The sequence below is a fragment of the Melospiza melodia genome, chromosome 28 (genome assembly GCF_035770615.1).
Source record: "Melospiza melodia melodia isolate bMelMel2 chromosome 28, bMelMel2.pri, whole genome shotgun sequence".
NCBI lineage: Eukaryota > Metazoa > Chordata > Aves > Passeriformes > Passerellidae > Melospiza > Melospiza melodia.
In genome coordinates, this window is record NC_086221.1 from 6,446,514 (window position 1) to 6,460,987 (window position 14,474).

Sequence of the window (14,474 nt, forward strand, 5' to 3'; positions counted from 1 at the left end):
AATTTGGATAATTGCCAGGAGATCCCAGGACACCCTGCCTGGCCCAGCCTCACCTGTGCTATGTGACCGTCACAATTTGGGGCTGAACCTGAAGAACTGGGGAAAAACAGGGCAGGGTTTGTGCTCCAGAGGGTTTTGTCCCTCTGACATTCCCTTTTTGGATAATTATTTGGATAATTTGGATAATTGCCAGGAGATCCCAGGACACCCTGCCTGGCCCAGCCTCACCTGTGCTATGTGATCATCACAATTTGGGGCTGAGCTTGAAAAATTGGGGCAAAACAGGGCAGGGTTTGTGCTCCTGAGTTTTGTCCTCTGCAGGAAGGGCGGGAGCTGCTCCCACACGAGGAAGTGCCGCGGCGCTGGCACAAGGAAGTTTGGCAGTGGCGCGGTGTGCCCACGTCCTGCCCGTCCGCCACCGTGTCCCCAAGGAGCCCAGGGTGCCCCCAGGGTGTCACACCGGGTGTCACCTCTGCGGACGGGGACATTTCCCGCAGGTGCCCCATCACCTGACCGCGCTCAGCCCCTCCCACTCGCACTTTTAAGGCTGAACCCCGCGTTTTTCGCCTTTCCCACGCTGTTTATCCCCGCGTTCCCAGCGTGGCAGTGCCCCCCTTGTGCCCACCCGTCCCTTCCCCAAACCCCAAACCCCAAACCGCGCTCGCAGCGCCCCGAGCGCACCTGAAGCGCCACCCCAAAACCAGCGAGAGGCTCCACCTCGAGCACGGGGGAGGGACGGAGGGCAGCACCGGCGACACCGGGCTCGGGCAGCGTGGCTGTCGCTGTCGCTGTCGCTGTGGCTGTCGCAGCGGGGGTGGCAGCGGGGTGTTTATATAGCAAAGAGCCAAAGCTGCCGGTTCGGATTTCAGCCCTCGCTTCTCGGCCGGGCTGTTCCTGCCGTGCCGGCTCCCGGAGGCCACCGAGGCTTTTCCCGTCCCTTCCCGTCCCTTCCCGGGGCTCCTCCGCACCTGGAGCAGGTAACCGAGGCGGCTGCGTCCTCACTGCCCGGCTTTGGAAGGGTTAAAAACGGTGTTGGGGCGATGGAGGGAAAATCCGAGGGTTAAACACGGGATTGAGGCGATGGAGGGAAACTCCGAGGGTTAAAAACGAGATTGAGGCGATGGAGGGAAAATGTGAGGGTTAAAAACGAGATTGGGGCGATGGAGGGAAACTCCGAGGGTTAAAGACGGGGTTGAGGCGATGGAGGGAAACTCGGAGGGATGGAGGGGTTAGGGGAGCCAAAAATGTTGTTTGGAGCATCTCATGGGGAGGGGACACAGCCCTGGTGTCACACGGGGACAGTAGGACGGCAGGCAGGTGGCACGGCGGGCACAGCGGGCACGGGCCAGGCCGTGCCGAGCCGTGCCAGGGGTTAATTCCGTGCCGGAGCTGCGGGGAAGGTGTGGCAGCAGGATAAGGCTGGCACGGCCCGGAGCGGGGCAGGGACAGGCGGTGCTGCACAGGGATCTGAATCCTGCCTGGTTTTGGGGGATCCTGCCTGGTTTTGGGGGATCCTGTCTGGTTTTGGGGGCATCCTGACTGGTTTTGGGGGGATCCTGTCTGGTTTTGGGGGGATCCTGTCTGGTTTTGGGGGATCCTGCCTGGTTTTGGGGGATCCTGCCTGGCTTTGGGGGATCCTGTCTGGTTTTGGGGGCATCCTGACTGGTTTTGGGGGGATCCTGCCTGGTTTTGGGGGTATCCTGCCTGGTTTTGGGGGATCCTGCCTGGTTTTGGGGGATCCTGCCCAGCTCAGGGGGTCTCTCCTTTGCCATGGGCTGGGCCCCTGTTTGACAGCACCGTGTGGGTGTGCTGGGATTCCCTGGCCTGCTGTGGGATTTGGGATTTCCCTGTCCTGCTGTGGGATTTGGGATTTCCTGGCCTGCTGTGGAATGTGGGATTTGGGATGTGGAATTTGGCGTGTCCGTGGTGGGATTTCCCTGCCCTGCTGTGGGGTTTGGGATGTGAGCTGGCTGTGCTGGGATTTCCCTGCCCTGATGTGAGATTTGGGATGGCTGTGGTGGATCATTCCCGGCCTGCTGTGGGATTTGGAATGTCTGTGGTGGCTGGGATTCCCTGGCCTGCGGTGGGAGGTGAGATTTGGCATGTCTGTGGTGGGATTTCCCTGTCCTGATGTGGGGTTTGGGATTTCCTGGCCTGCTGTGGGATATGGGCTGGCTGTGGTGAGATTTCCCTGCCCTGCTGTGGGCCGTGGGCTGTGGGCTGGCTGCGGTTTCCATCCCATGGCTCCCGGCCATCCCCAGCCTGCCCAGGAGCTGGGAATGAGCTCTCCAGCCCTGGCAGGGGTGGGTTTGGAGCTGCAGGCACCTGCTGGAGTGATCCCCAGCTGAATCCACCTGTGATCCCCCACTGGATCCCCCCTGTGCTCCCCTCTGGATCCCCGCTGTGATCTCCTCTGGATCCACCTGTGACCCCCCCCAGATCCACCTGTGATCCACTCTGGATCCCCCTGTGATCTCCTCTGGTACCACCAGTGATCCCCTCTGGATCCACCTGTGACCCCCCCCAGATCCGCCTGTGATCCCCCCTGGATCCCCCCTGTGACCCCCCCAGATCCACCTGTGCTCCCCTCTGGTTCCACCTGTGACCCCCCCCAGATCCGCCTGTGATCCTCCCCAGATCCCCCCTGTGATCCCCCCAGATCCACCTGTGATCCCCTCTGGATCCCCCCTGTGACCCCCTCTGGATCCACCTGTGATCCCCCCAGATCCTCCTGTGATCCCTGCCCTGGATCCACCTGTGCTCCCCTCTGGATCCCCCCTGTGATCCCTGCCCTGGATCCACCTGTGATCCCCCCCAGATCCACCTGTGATCCCCTCTGGATCCCCCCCTGTGATCCCCCCAGATCCGCCTGTGATCCCTGCCCTGGATCCGCCTGTGATCCCCCCCAGATCCGCCTGTGATCCCCTCTGGATCCCCGCTGTGATCTCCTCTGGATCCACCTGTGACCCCCCCCAGATCCGCCTGTGATCCCCTCTGGATCCCCCTGTGATCCCCTCTGGATCCCCCCTGTGATCTCCTCTGGATCCACTTGTGATCCCCTCAGATCCCCCTGTGATCCCCCCCAGATCCACCTGTGGTCCCCTCTGGTTCCACCTGTGCTCCCCCCAGATCCACCCGTGATCCCCCCAGATCCCCCTGTGCTCCCTGCCCTGGATCCCCCCTGTGCTCCCCTCTGGATCCCCCTGTGATCCCTGCCCTGGATCCACCTGTGATCCCCCCCAGATCCACCTGTGATCCCCCCAGATCCCCCTGTTCTCCCTGCCCTGGATCCCCCTGTGCTCCCCCAGCTCGCTCCTCAGCCCTGCTGCTCTTCCCCCGCTTCCATCCCAGCTGTGCCCTCCGGGGACGTGGGACGGCCTCGGGCTCTTCCCAGGGCTCAGCAAACCCATCCCAGCTCCTTGGGCTGCTCCACTCCTCGGTCCCAGCTGCTTGTGAGGACCCTTGGAGGGATCCTGTGACAGTTTTGGGATCCTGTGACATTTTTGGCATGATTCTGTGGCACTTTTGGGATCCTGTGACATTTTTGGAGGGATCCTGTGGCACTTTTGGGATCCTGTGACATTTTTGCCGTGATTCTGTGGCACTTTTGGGAGGGATGCCGTGGGCATTCCAAGGTGGGCGTCCTGTGATATTTTTGGAGGGATCCAGTGTCCAGTGAGCATCCCAAGAGGGAATCCCGTGGGCAATCCAAGAGGGGATCCTGTGACATTTTTGGAGGGATCCTGTGGCACTTTCGGAGGGATCCTGTGACATTTTGGAAGGGATCCTGTGAAATTTTGGGTGGGACCCTGTGACATTTTTGGAGGGATCCTGTGGCACTTTTGGGAGGGATCCTTTGGGCATTCCCAGGTGGACATCCTGTGACATTTTGGAAGGGATCCTGTGAAATTTTGGGTGGGACCTGTGACATTTTTGGAGGGATTCTGTGGCACTTTTGGGAGGGATCCTGTGACATTTTTGTAGTGATTCTGTGGCACTTTTGGGAGGGATCCTGTGACATTTTGGGAGGGATCCTGTGGCACTTTCGGAGGGATCCTGTGACATTTTTGGAGGGATCCTGTGGCACTTTTGGGAGGGATCCTGTGGGCATTCCAAGCTGGGGATCTTGTGATATTTTTGGTGGGATCCTGTGACAGTTTTAGTGGTATCCTGTGGCACTTTTGGGAGGGATCCTGTGACAGTTTTGGAAGGGATCCTGTGACATTTTTGGAGGGATCCTATGGCACTTTTAGGGGAGATCCTCTGACACCCTGGGAGGGATCCTGTAGGCATTTCAAGGTGGGGATCCTGTGACATTTTTTGAGGGATCCTGTGGCACTTTTGGAGGGATCCTGTGACATTTTTGGAGTGATTCTGTGGCACTTTTGGGAGAGATCCTTTGGGCATTCCCAGGTGGACATCCTGTGACAGTTTTGGAAGGGATCCTGTAAAATTTTGGGTGGGACCCTGTGACATTTTTGTAGTGATTCTGTGGCACTTTTGGGAGGGGATCCTTTCGGCATTCCAAGCTGGGGATCTTGTGACATTTTTGGAAGGATCCCGTGAAATTTTTTGAGGGATCCTGTGACATTTTTGGAGAGACCCTGCGAGCGCTCCAAGGAGGAATCCCCTGACATCCCAAGGTGCTCATCCCAAGCTGCTCCCCTGCCCCCAAGGCCCCTCTGAGGGCTCTCCCCAGCCCGGGCCTGGCCCGGTTCCAGCCCGGCTCAGCCCGGCTCAGCCATCCCGTCCTTCCAGCTCCCTCCCGGCTCGGGGCCGCCCCTCCCCGTGTTTATTTGTGAGGGAGAAGGAAGGGGGACCTGGCACCTGATGGGATTTCTGGGAAGCGGCGCTGCTGGATTTGTCCCGATTCCCAACTGGGAGCATCCCAGGGTGACCAAACCAGAGCCCGACCCGCCCATGGTGGCGCTGCGGAGGTGGCGCTGCGAGGGTGACAAGCCACACAGCCAAGGCGGTTTGGTGGCACAATTTGGTGACACAGAGGTGTGTCCTTATCCCCGCCTCGCCTGGGACACTCCCAGGGTTTGCTTTTCGGCTCTGGGCGTTTTTCCCCCTGCAGATTCCCGGCTTTTCCCCCGGGGCTGCGCCGGGCTTGGGGCGCTGATGAGGACGCGGTTGGGAAGGCGGGGATGAGCTGTGGGAAGCCGGGGATGAGCTGTGGGAAGCCGGGCATGAGCTGTGATTCACCGCCAAGCCGTTCCCGGGTGTGGTGGGCTGGAGGTGACACTAAATCGGGGCTGTCACATCCGAGGACAGCGAGGGGAAAGCTGCGATTCCCCCCAAGGGAATTTCCAGAGGAAATCCTTGGGAAAAGCTGCAAATCCTGAGCCTGGGATTCGGGGAACCCCGAGTGGTTCTTTTAGACCTTTTTGCTTCAGATAAACCCGATTTGGGGACTTTTGGCTCTTTTGTGCAAGAGATTGGTGAGGCGGGCACGTGCCTGTTTTTTGGAGGGTCTGGAGCTGCCATGCCAGCCATGTGTGCCAGGCTTGGCTCCACGATGGCTTTTCCCAGGCATTTGGGAATACTTTTGGCTGCTCCACACATTTCCTGGCACCCATTCTGTGATCCCAGGGCTGTGGGATGTGCCACAGATGGGTTTGGGCACAGAGAACCACTGTGGCCAGCCTGGAGCTGGCGTTTTTGGAGGGGCTGGAGCTGCTGTGCCAAATGTGGATGCCAGGCTTGGCTCCACAGTGCCTCTTCCCAGGCACTCAGGAGTGCTTTTGGCTGCTCCACACATTTCCTGGCATCCATGCCATGATCCCGGGCTGCTCCCAGGGCCGTGGGATGTGCCACAGATGGGTTTGGGGACAAGGAACCACCGTGGCCAGCCTGGAGCCAGCGTTTTTTGGAGGGGCTGGAGCTGCTGTGCCAAACGTGGGTGCCAGGCTTGGCTCCACGATGGCTTTCCCCAGGCACTCAGGAATGTTTTTAGCTGCTCCACACATTTCCTGGCACCCACAACACAATCCCAGGCCTCTCCTGGCGTCGTGGGATGTGGCCACAGGTGGAATTGGAGCTGGAGAGCCACTGTGGCCAGCCTGGAGCCGGCGTTTTTGGAGGGGCTGGAGTTGCTGTGCCATCTCTGTGTGCCAGGCTTGGCTCCACAGTGCCTCTTCCCAGGCACTCAGGAATACTTTTGGCTGCTCCACACATTTCCTGGCATCCATGCCGTGATCCCAGGCCACTCCTGGGGTCGTGGGGTGTGACACAGATGGATTTGGGGACACAGAGCCACCGTGGCCAGCCCGGAGCCGGCGTTGATCCCGTCCTTGGGAGCTGTTTGGTGCAAAGCTCTTGCACAATCAGCACGGTTGTGTCACCGCCGGTGACAGGCTGTTCCCAGGCCCGCCAAGGTGTGGGATCAGATCTAAAAAAGGAGAATTTCCCCATTCACACCCAGCCCGACACAAGGGACGCGTGGTGCCGCACCAGCAAAGCAACGGGGACGCTCGGCGAGGTGACAGAGCTGCCCACGGTGACAAGTTCGCCGCGTCACCAGAGCCACGCACGGCCTTGGGACGGTGCCTGGGATCCATAAATCTGCTGGCACGGCCCGGATGGAGCTGCTGGCACCTTCCCAGCCTCCCTCTCCCGGCAGGTGTGGGGCTCCGGGTGCCGGCTATGCCAGGAATGCGCCGAATGTGTCGGGGCTTGACTGCGGGAGGTCGGGATGAAGCAGCCGGCAGCGCTGCCCAAATTCCTGATCCTGATCCTTCCAATGGGAAATGGGATCCTGTGGTGGCAGCAGCGACGTGGGAGCCGCCACTGTCTCACGACCCTGAGGTGCTGCATTTGTGGGTTTGTTGGTTTTTTTGAGAGTGGGAGATGTGGATGGAAAATTGGGGAGTTTGTCCAAAAATCATCAAGAGGCTCCACAGCCTGATAGAGCCCATCCTGTGCCCCAGCCTGGTGGGCCAGAGAGGGAACAGCAGCTGCTGGGTTTGCAGGAATCACTGTGAAGCAAAGGGATGCTTCACTTCACTCCCCTGCACCCACTGAGTGTTCCAGTTTGGGGCGTTCGCAAGGAATTTGTGGCTTTGTTGGTTTTTGTGAGAGTGGGAGATCCAGAGTGGAAAATTGGGGAATTTATCCAAAAATCATCAAGAGGCTCCACAGCCTGATAGAGCCCATCCTGTGCCCCAGCCTGGTGGGCCAGAGAGGGAACAGCAGCTGCTGGGTCTGCAGAGCTCAAGAATCACTACTGGGAATGCTTCATTTCACCCTCCTGCACTCCCTGAGCGCTCCCAGTTTGGGGCGTTCACAAGGAATTTGTGGCTTTGTTGGTTTTTGTGAGAGTGGCAGAACCAGAGTGGAAAATTGGGGAATTTATACAAAAATCATCAAGAGGCTCCACAGCCTGATGGAGCCCAGTCTGGGGCTCACCTTGACCCCTGTCCTGGTGGTCCAGAGTGGGAATAGCAGCTGCTGGATTTGCAGACCCTCAGGAATCACTTCACCCCCCTGCACCCCCTAATTTCTCCCAGTTTGGGGCGTTCACACGGAATTTTTGCCTTTATATCCCAGGTGGGTGTGGGGAATGGGAATTCCCAAATCTGTGCCCGTTCCACGGCATCTCACGGACTCGGGGAGCCAAACCCAGCCCCGCATCTGCAGGGCCTTATCAGCTGCTGCTCCTGCCTCGCTCCCCCGGGCGGTTCTGTGGGATTTGACCGTGATTGAAACCATCCCGCGGCCGCAGCCCGGGGGTGGTGCCGGGCAGATGTTTGTCCAAGGCTGTTTGTGATCATTCCAGCCCCACGCCCCCGGCTGGAGCAGCAGCTGGGGCTGGACAAAGGCGGAATTCCCGCGGTGGCCGCGTCGGGAAAGTGGCGCCGGTGCTGTGAGTGCTGCAGGGACGTGGGACGGGGCTGGGGGGGACAGGGTGGGGACCCTCTGTGTGTTTGTGGGGACAAACTGAGGAGTCCAGGGATGTGGGACAGGGGTAGGGGACAGGGTGGGGACCCTCTGTGTGTTTGTAGGGACAAGCTGAGGGCTCCAGGGATGTGGGACAGGGATGTGGGACAGGGTGGGGACCCTCTGTGTGTTTATGGGGACAAAATGAGGGGACCCAGCATGGGATGCTCGTGGGACGTGGGACAAGGGTGAGGGACAGGGATGAGGGACAGGGGTGAGGAAAAGGGTGAGGGACAGGGTGGGGACCCTCTGTGTGCTTGTGGGGACAAGCTGAGGGCTCCAGGGACATGGGACAGGGATGAGGGACAAGGATGAGGGACAGTGTGGGGACCCTTTGTGTGTTTGTGGGGACAAATTGAGGGCTCCAGGGACGTGGGACAGGGGTGAGGGACAGGGTGGGGACCCTCTGTGTGCTTGTGGGGACAAGCTGAGGGCTGGGAGCTGGGACAGGGGTGAGGGACAAGGTGGAGACCCTCTGTGTGTCTGTAGGGACAAGCTGAGGGGACCTGGCATGGGATGCTCCAGGGACATGGGACAGGGTGGGGACCCTCTGTGTGCTTGTGGGGACAAGCTGAGGGCTCCAGGGACGTGGCACAGGGGTGAGGGACAGTGTGGGTACCCTCTGTGTGCTTGTGGGGACAAACTGAGGGCATGGGGTGCTCCAGAGAGTTGGGACAGGGTGGGGACCCTCTGTGCGTTTTTAGGGACAAACCGAAGGGATGCTCCTGGGGCCCGGTGACAGCAGCTCAGGGTCCCCAGGTGCCCTGTGCAGGGCCAGCGCCGGGAGCCGGCGGCTCGGCAGCCCGGGGTTAATCATTCAACCCCTCGGCAGGTTGGGTAACGCGGCTGCGGGGGCGGGGGGAGGCGACAAGGACATCTGTCCGTCCGCTCCGCAGGGCTCAGGCTCGGGGACAGCGCCGTGCTCCTCCTCCTCTTCCTCTTCCTCCAGCCCGTGGGGATGCAGGTGCTGATGCCCACGGTCCCGTGCGGGAACGGGGGGGACAGGGACATTGTGACACCGTGACAGCGCCGTGTGGCGGCTGAGCGGGAGCCGAGCTGGCCCCCGGCACGGCTGAGGGAGCCAAGAGGCGCAGCTGGGTTGTAAACACGGAGGGATAAAGTTACAGCTCATTGATGAGCCTTGGAAAAGATGCGGGGAAAGGGAGAGGGAGCGCCGAGAGCCGCGAGCTGCGGTCTTGGGGTGCGGGGAGCAGCCCCGAGCTGCGATTTCGGGGTGCGGGGAGCAGTGCCGGGGTGCGGGGAACAGCCCCGAGCTGCGATCTTGGGGTGCAGGGAGCAATCCTGGGGTGCGGGGAGAAGCCCCGAGCTGCGATCTCGGGGTGCAGGGAGCAATCCTGGGGTGCGGGGAGAAGCCCCGAGCTGCGGTTCCGGGGTGCAGGGAGCGGTCCTGGGGTGCAGGGAGCGGTCCTGTGGTCCGGGCAGCGGTGCCGAGCTGCAATCTCGGGGTGCGGGGAGCAGCTCCTGCCCCTCGCTATCATCTCCTACCCCTCAGGACCAGCCTGAGCGTGGGGACAGCGGTTCCAGCAGCTCGCACCGGGATGTGACAATTTGGGCACCTTGGGGACACGCGGGGCCGCTCCCAGCTCTCGTGTCCAGGGGATGGGGGACACGCAGCCGGAGCAGCTGCGGGTTCATGGGGGTGCGGAGCCCCTTGGAAACCCTTTTTGCTGCGGTGACTTTGCCGTGTCACGGTGCCGTTCGAGGAGAGCAAGGGATGGCTCCCGGCGCTCCGCCCGGCGCCGAGGGGGTTAAGCTGGCGGCAGCTGCGGCCGCTGTTAATGATTGATACCGATGACGGTCTCCATGGGCTTGGAAGGGAAATCAGGGGAATCATCCGCCCCGGCCGGCTGCGGGAGAGCCGCGGGCTCGGCGAGACAGGCGGAGGGGACGCGCGGTGGCACCGGTGAGTGTGAGCGCGTGTGTGTCTGTGTGTGCGTGTGTACACCCTTGTCACTGAGCCCTGGAGGTGTCACACGGACCCTGGAGGTGTCACACGGATCCTGGAGGTGTCACTCTGTGTGCTGTCGCACACAGAGCCAGGCCATGGCACTCGCGGGCCATTGTCTGCGGTCGGTGGCACCGCGAGCAGCGGGTGGCCCGAGGGTGGTGACAAGCAGAGGTGGCAGGAGCGGCACGCCGGGCACGGCCCCGTCGGCACCTGGGTGGGATTATGGAGGATTTGTCCCAGCAGGATTTTCCCAGCGGCGCTGCCGTAAATCCCCTGAGCTGACCCGGCCGGGGAGGGGTTGGGGCCACGCTCCTGCCAGGGACAGGAATTGCTCGGGACAGGAATTCCTGGTCCTAAAGAGCTTAGGGAGAGTTCCAGCCCTCCAGGGGTGAGTCCAGGTGGTGGCTCCGAGGTTGTGGTGGGAATGGTGGCACTGGGTGGGGATGGTGGCTCCAGGTAGGAGTGATGGCTCCTAGCAGGAATGGTGGCACTGGGTGGGGATGGTGGCTCCTGCTCGGAATGGTGGCTCCACATGGGAATGGTGGCTCCACATGGGAATGGTGGCTCCTGCTTGGAATGGTGGCTCCAGGTAGGAGTGATGGCTCCTAGCAGGAATGGTGGCACTGGGTGGGGATGGTGGCTCCTGCTGGGAATGATGGCTCCATGTGGGAATGGTGGCTAGAGGTGGGAATGGTGGCTTCAGGTAGGAGTGATGGCTCCGAGTAGGAATGGTGTCACTGGGTGGAGATGGTGGCACTGGCTGGGAATGGTGGCTTTGGGGGAGAATGGTGGCTCCATGTGGGAATGGTGGCTCCGAGTGGGAATCGTGGTTCCTGCTGGGAATGGTGGCTCTGGGTGGCAATGGTGGCTCTGGGTGGGAATGGTGGCTCCAAAGTGGCAATGGTGGCTCCAAAGTGGGAATGGTGGCTCTGCGATCCCACTGAACCCATGCACAAGGAACTGCGGCTCTGTCCCCACCAGGGGACAATGGAGTGACATCAGAGCCGCCAGAGCGCAGACTGTCACCCGCTCTGCCCTGACCCAGAGCTGTCACCCTCCCCAGATGTCCCCTATGGGATCAGGACGCTGCTGCCACCCCTGCTCCAACCCCAGCAGCGGCAGCGGCGTTTTTGGCCGGCAGCCCCGTGGGCCGTGCCTGGGCCGGAGCCGGGGTTTCCAGGGAGATAAAACACAAACTCCCGGTGCTTTTCTTGTGCTTTTTGTGCTTCTCCCCGACCCCAGCTGGCGCGGCAGCGGGGACTCGCCCTCCCCGCCGCGCTGGCCGCCAGCAGCCGCTTTGTTCTCTGGAAATCCCCGGCCTTCCCCCGCTCCCGGCCCTCCATCCACCCCCGGGAGCTTCTCCTGCTGTCCCCCCAACCCTGGGATGTCCCCAAGTGACGCCGCCGATGTCACACAGGGCCGTGGGCGCGCGGGAGCCGCGGCCGCCGCTCCCGAGGACTTTGCCCGGCTTGGCAAGGCTGGCACGGCAGCCCGGGCGCTTCCTTGCCCGGCTTGGCAAGGCTGGCACCATGGCCCAGCCACTTCCTTGCCCAGCTTGGCAAGGCTGGCACCATGGCCCGGCCACTTCCTTGCCCGGCTTGGCAAGGCTGGCACCGTAGGCTGGCACCGCAGCCCAGGGCATCCAGCTCCCGTCTCCCCTCCCTGGCCGCTCCCATGGGAATCATGGAATGAGGGGGAGCTGGTGGCCACCGTGTCTTGCAGGAGAGGGTGGCCCTGGGATGATTTTTGAGGTCTGGGTGGCCTTGGGGTGGTGTTTGGGGTCTAGGTGGCCCTGGGATGATGTTTGAGGTTCTAGGTGGCCTTGGGGTGGTGTTTGGGGTCTAGCTGGCCCTGGGATGATTTTTGAGGTCTAGGTGGCCTTGGAGTGGTGTTTGGGGTCTGAGTGGGCCTGGAATGGTTTTTTGGGATCTAAGTGGCCCTGGGTGGCCTTGAGATGCTATTTGGGGTCTGGGAGGTCCTGGAATGGTTTTTGGGGCCTGGGAGGTCCTTCAATCGTTTTTGGGGTCTTGGACATCCTGGGCTGGTGTTGGAGTCCAGGTAGCCCTGGCTTCTGGGGTCTAGGTGGTCCTGGGATGGTTTTTGGGGTCTAGGTAGCCCTGAGATGATTTTTGGGGTCTGGGACATCCTGGAGTGGTGTTGGGGTCTAGGAAGCCCTGGTGTTTGGGGTCTGGGTGGCCCTGGGATGGTGTTTGAGGCCTAGGTGGCCATGGGATGGTTTTGGGGGTCTGGGTGGTTGTGAGATGGTTTTTGGGTCTAGTTGGCCCTGGGCTGGTGTTGGGGTCCTGGCTTCTGGGCTGGAGTGACCCTGGAATGGTGTTTGGAGTCTGGGTGGCCCTGGGATGGTCCTGCTGGCCAGGGCAAGGAGCTGGGATGGGCCTGTTTGGAGATGGAAAATTTAATCCCATTTATATTTTTTAATCCCTGTGGTCCATGGAGGATGGACACAGAGTGCAGAGAATCCCTGGGATTTTGTGCCTTACAATCAGTTTTTCCCTTATTTTTTTTGTGCCTTGCAATCTGTATTTTCCCTGATTTTTTGCCCTTTACTTTTTTTATGCCTTGTAATCCATTTTCCCCACCCTGGGCTCCTGTGCAAAGCGGGGCTCAGCAGTTTGTCCTTGCCCTCCCAAGGGTGGATTGTCCCTCGCGGGGACCGTGGGTGACAGGGTGACCCCGAGTGCCCTCCCCTGGGTGCTGAGCGCTGCAGTTCCCGGGGAGAACAGAAAATGGGATTCCCAAGGGCTGCAGCAGGAGGAGAGGTGAAAAAGGGGTTGGAAAAACGAGAGAGGGAGGAAGGGAAGAGAAGAGAAAAAGAGAAAAAATGAAAAAGGGGGAAAAGGGAAAAAAAGGGAAGGAGAATATGGGGAAAAAGGGAAAATCAGAAAAGAAAAAGGAGGGAAGGGAAGGGAAGGGAAGGGAAGGGAAGGGAAGGGAAGGGAAGGGAAGGGAAGGGAAGGGAAGGGAAGGGAAGGGAAGGGAAGGGAAGGGAAGGGAAGGGAAGGGAAGGAAGGGAAGGAAAGGAAAGGAAAGGAAAGGAAAGGAAAGGAAAGGAAAGGAAAGGAAAGGAAAGGAAAGGAAAGGAAAGGAAAGGAAAGGAAAGGAAAGGAAAGGAAAGGAAAGGAAAGGAAGGAAAGGAAAGGAAAGGAAAGGAAGAAGGAATCGTGTGGGGTGTGTTTGTGTTTGGCTGGGGGCCGTGTGAGCCCCGTTGTGGGGTGGATGAGCTGTGGCTCTGCCATGTCCCTGCCCATCCCCAGACACCTCTGACAGTGACAGAGCCCAGATGGTGACAGAGCCACGGTGCCAGCTCCAGGCTGGCAAGCCTGGCCTGAACCCAGCTCAAAGCCCCCGAGCCTGGCACAGCACCAGTGACACCAAACTGGGGTGGCAAAGGGTGACACCCCAACACGGAGCCTCCCGTGGCTCCCTCCCTGCTCCTGTCCCCAGATTGCTGTCCCCAGAAGTGTCCCCTGGCAGGTGCCATCCCGCCGTGGTGGCAGTGCCACCGGGTGAGCCCTGGCGTTGTCACCAAGGAGGGCTGGCACACGCCCGCAGCCGTTGGGGGACCTTGTCCCCGATCCTCGGCTGGTGGTGATGGAGGAATGGATGAGTCGCTGTGCTGGGGACATGGGGACAGGGGGACAGACAGCACTGGGGTGTTGGCACTGGTTCAGAGCCTGGCATGAGGCTGGTGCTGCCCACAGGGCAGTGTGGTGGCAGTTTGGCCAGGGAGGCGTCACACCCCGTGTGCCCGGTGCGTTAAAAACGTGGATTTGGGTTTGGGTTTGGCTGAGTTTGGATTTGGTTTGGATAAGGATTTTGTTCAGTTTGGATTTGGATCAGTTTGGGTTTGGTTTGGGTTTGGGTTCGGTTCGGTCTGGATTTGGTTTGGCTTGATTCGGTTCGGGTTTGGATTTGGTTCGAATTTGGGTTTGGTTTGGGTTTGGTTTAGTCTGGATTTTGTTTAGTTTGGATTTGTTTCAGGTTTGGTTTGGGTTTGTTTTAGTTTGGATTTGGTTTCGGTTTGGATTTGGTTCTGTTTGGATTTGTTTTAGGTTTGGATTTGGTTCTGTTGGGATCTGGTTTGGGTTTGGATTTGATTTAAGTTGGGTTTTGGTTTAAGTTTGGATTTGGCTTAGGTTTGGATTTGGTTGTTTGGAACTGGTTTGGTCTGGATCTGGTTTAGGTTTGGATTTGTTTCAGTCTGGATTTTTTTGGTTTGGATTTGGTTCAGTTTGGATTTAGCTCGGTCTGGATTTGGTTCAGTTTGTTTTTAGTTCAGTTTGTGTTTAGTTTAGTTTGTGTTTTGATCAGTTTGTGCTCAGTTTAGTTTGTGTTTAGTTCAGTTTGTGTCCAGTTCAGTTTGTGTCCAGTTCAGTTTGTGTCCAGTTCAGTTTGTGCTCAGTTCAGTTTGTGTTTAGTTCAGTTTGTGTTTAGTTCAGTTTGTGTCCAGTTCAGTTTGTGTTCAGTTCAGTTTGTGTCCAGTTCAGTTTGTGTTCAGTTTAGTTTGTGTTCATTTCAGTTGTGTTCAGTTTAGTTTGTGTTC

At 59.5% G+C, this 14,474-nt stretch overlaps 1 protein-coding gene across 1 annotated transcript in view; it reads left to right on the top strand.

The window, feature by feature from the left end:
• The first annotated feature begins 6,493 nt into the window (after positions 1–6,493).
• PLEKHA6 (pleckstrin homology domain containing A6) overlaps positions 6,494–14,474 on the top strand; it is a 35,634-nt gene continuing 27,653 nt past the window's right edge. Inside the window, 1 exon segment of the mRNA XM_063178211.1 lies at positions 6,494–6,810. Within this exon segment, the coding sequence (XP_063034281.1) occupies positions 6,698–6,810 (113 nt within the window). The 5' untranslated portion in view covers positions 6,494–6,697.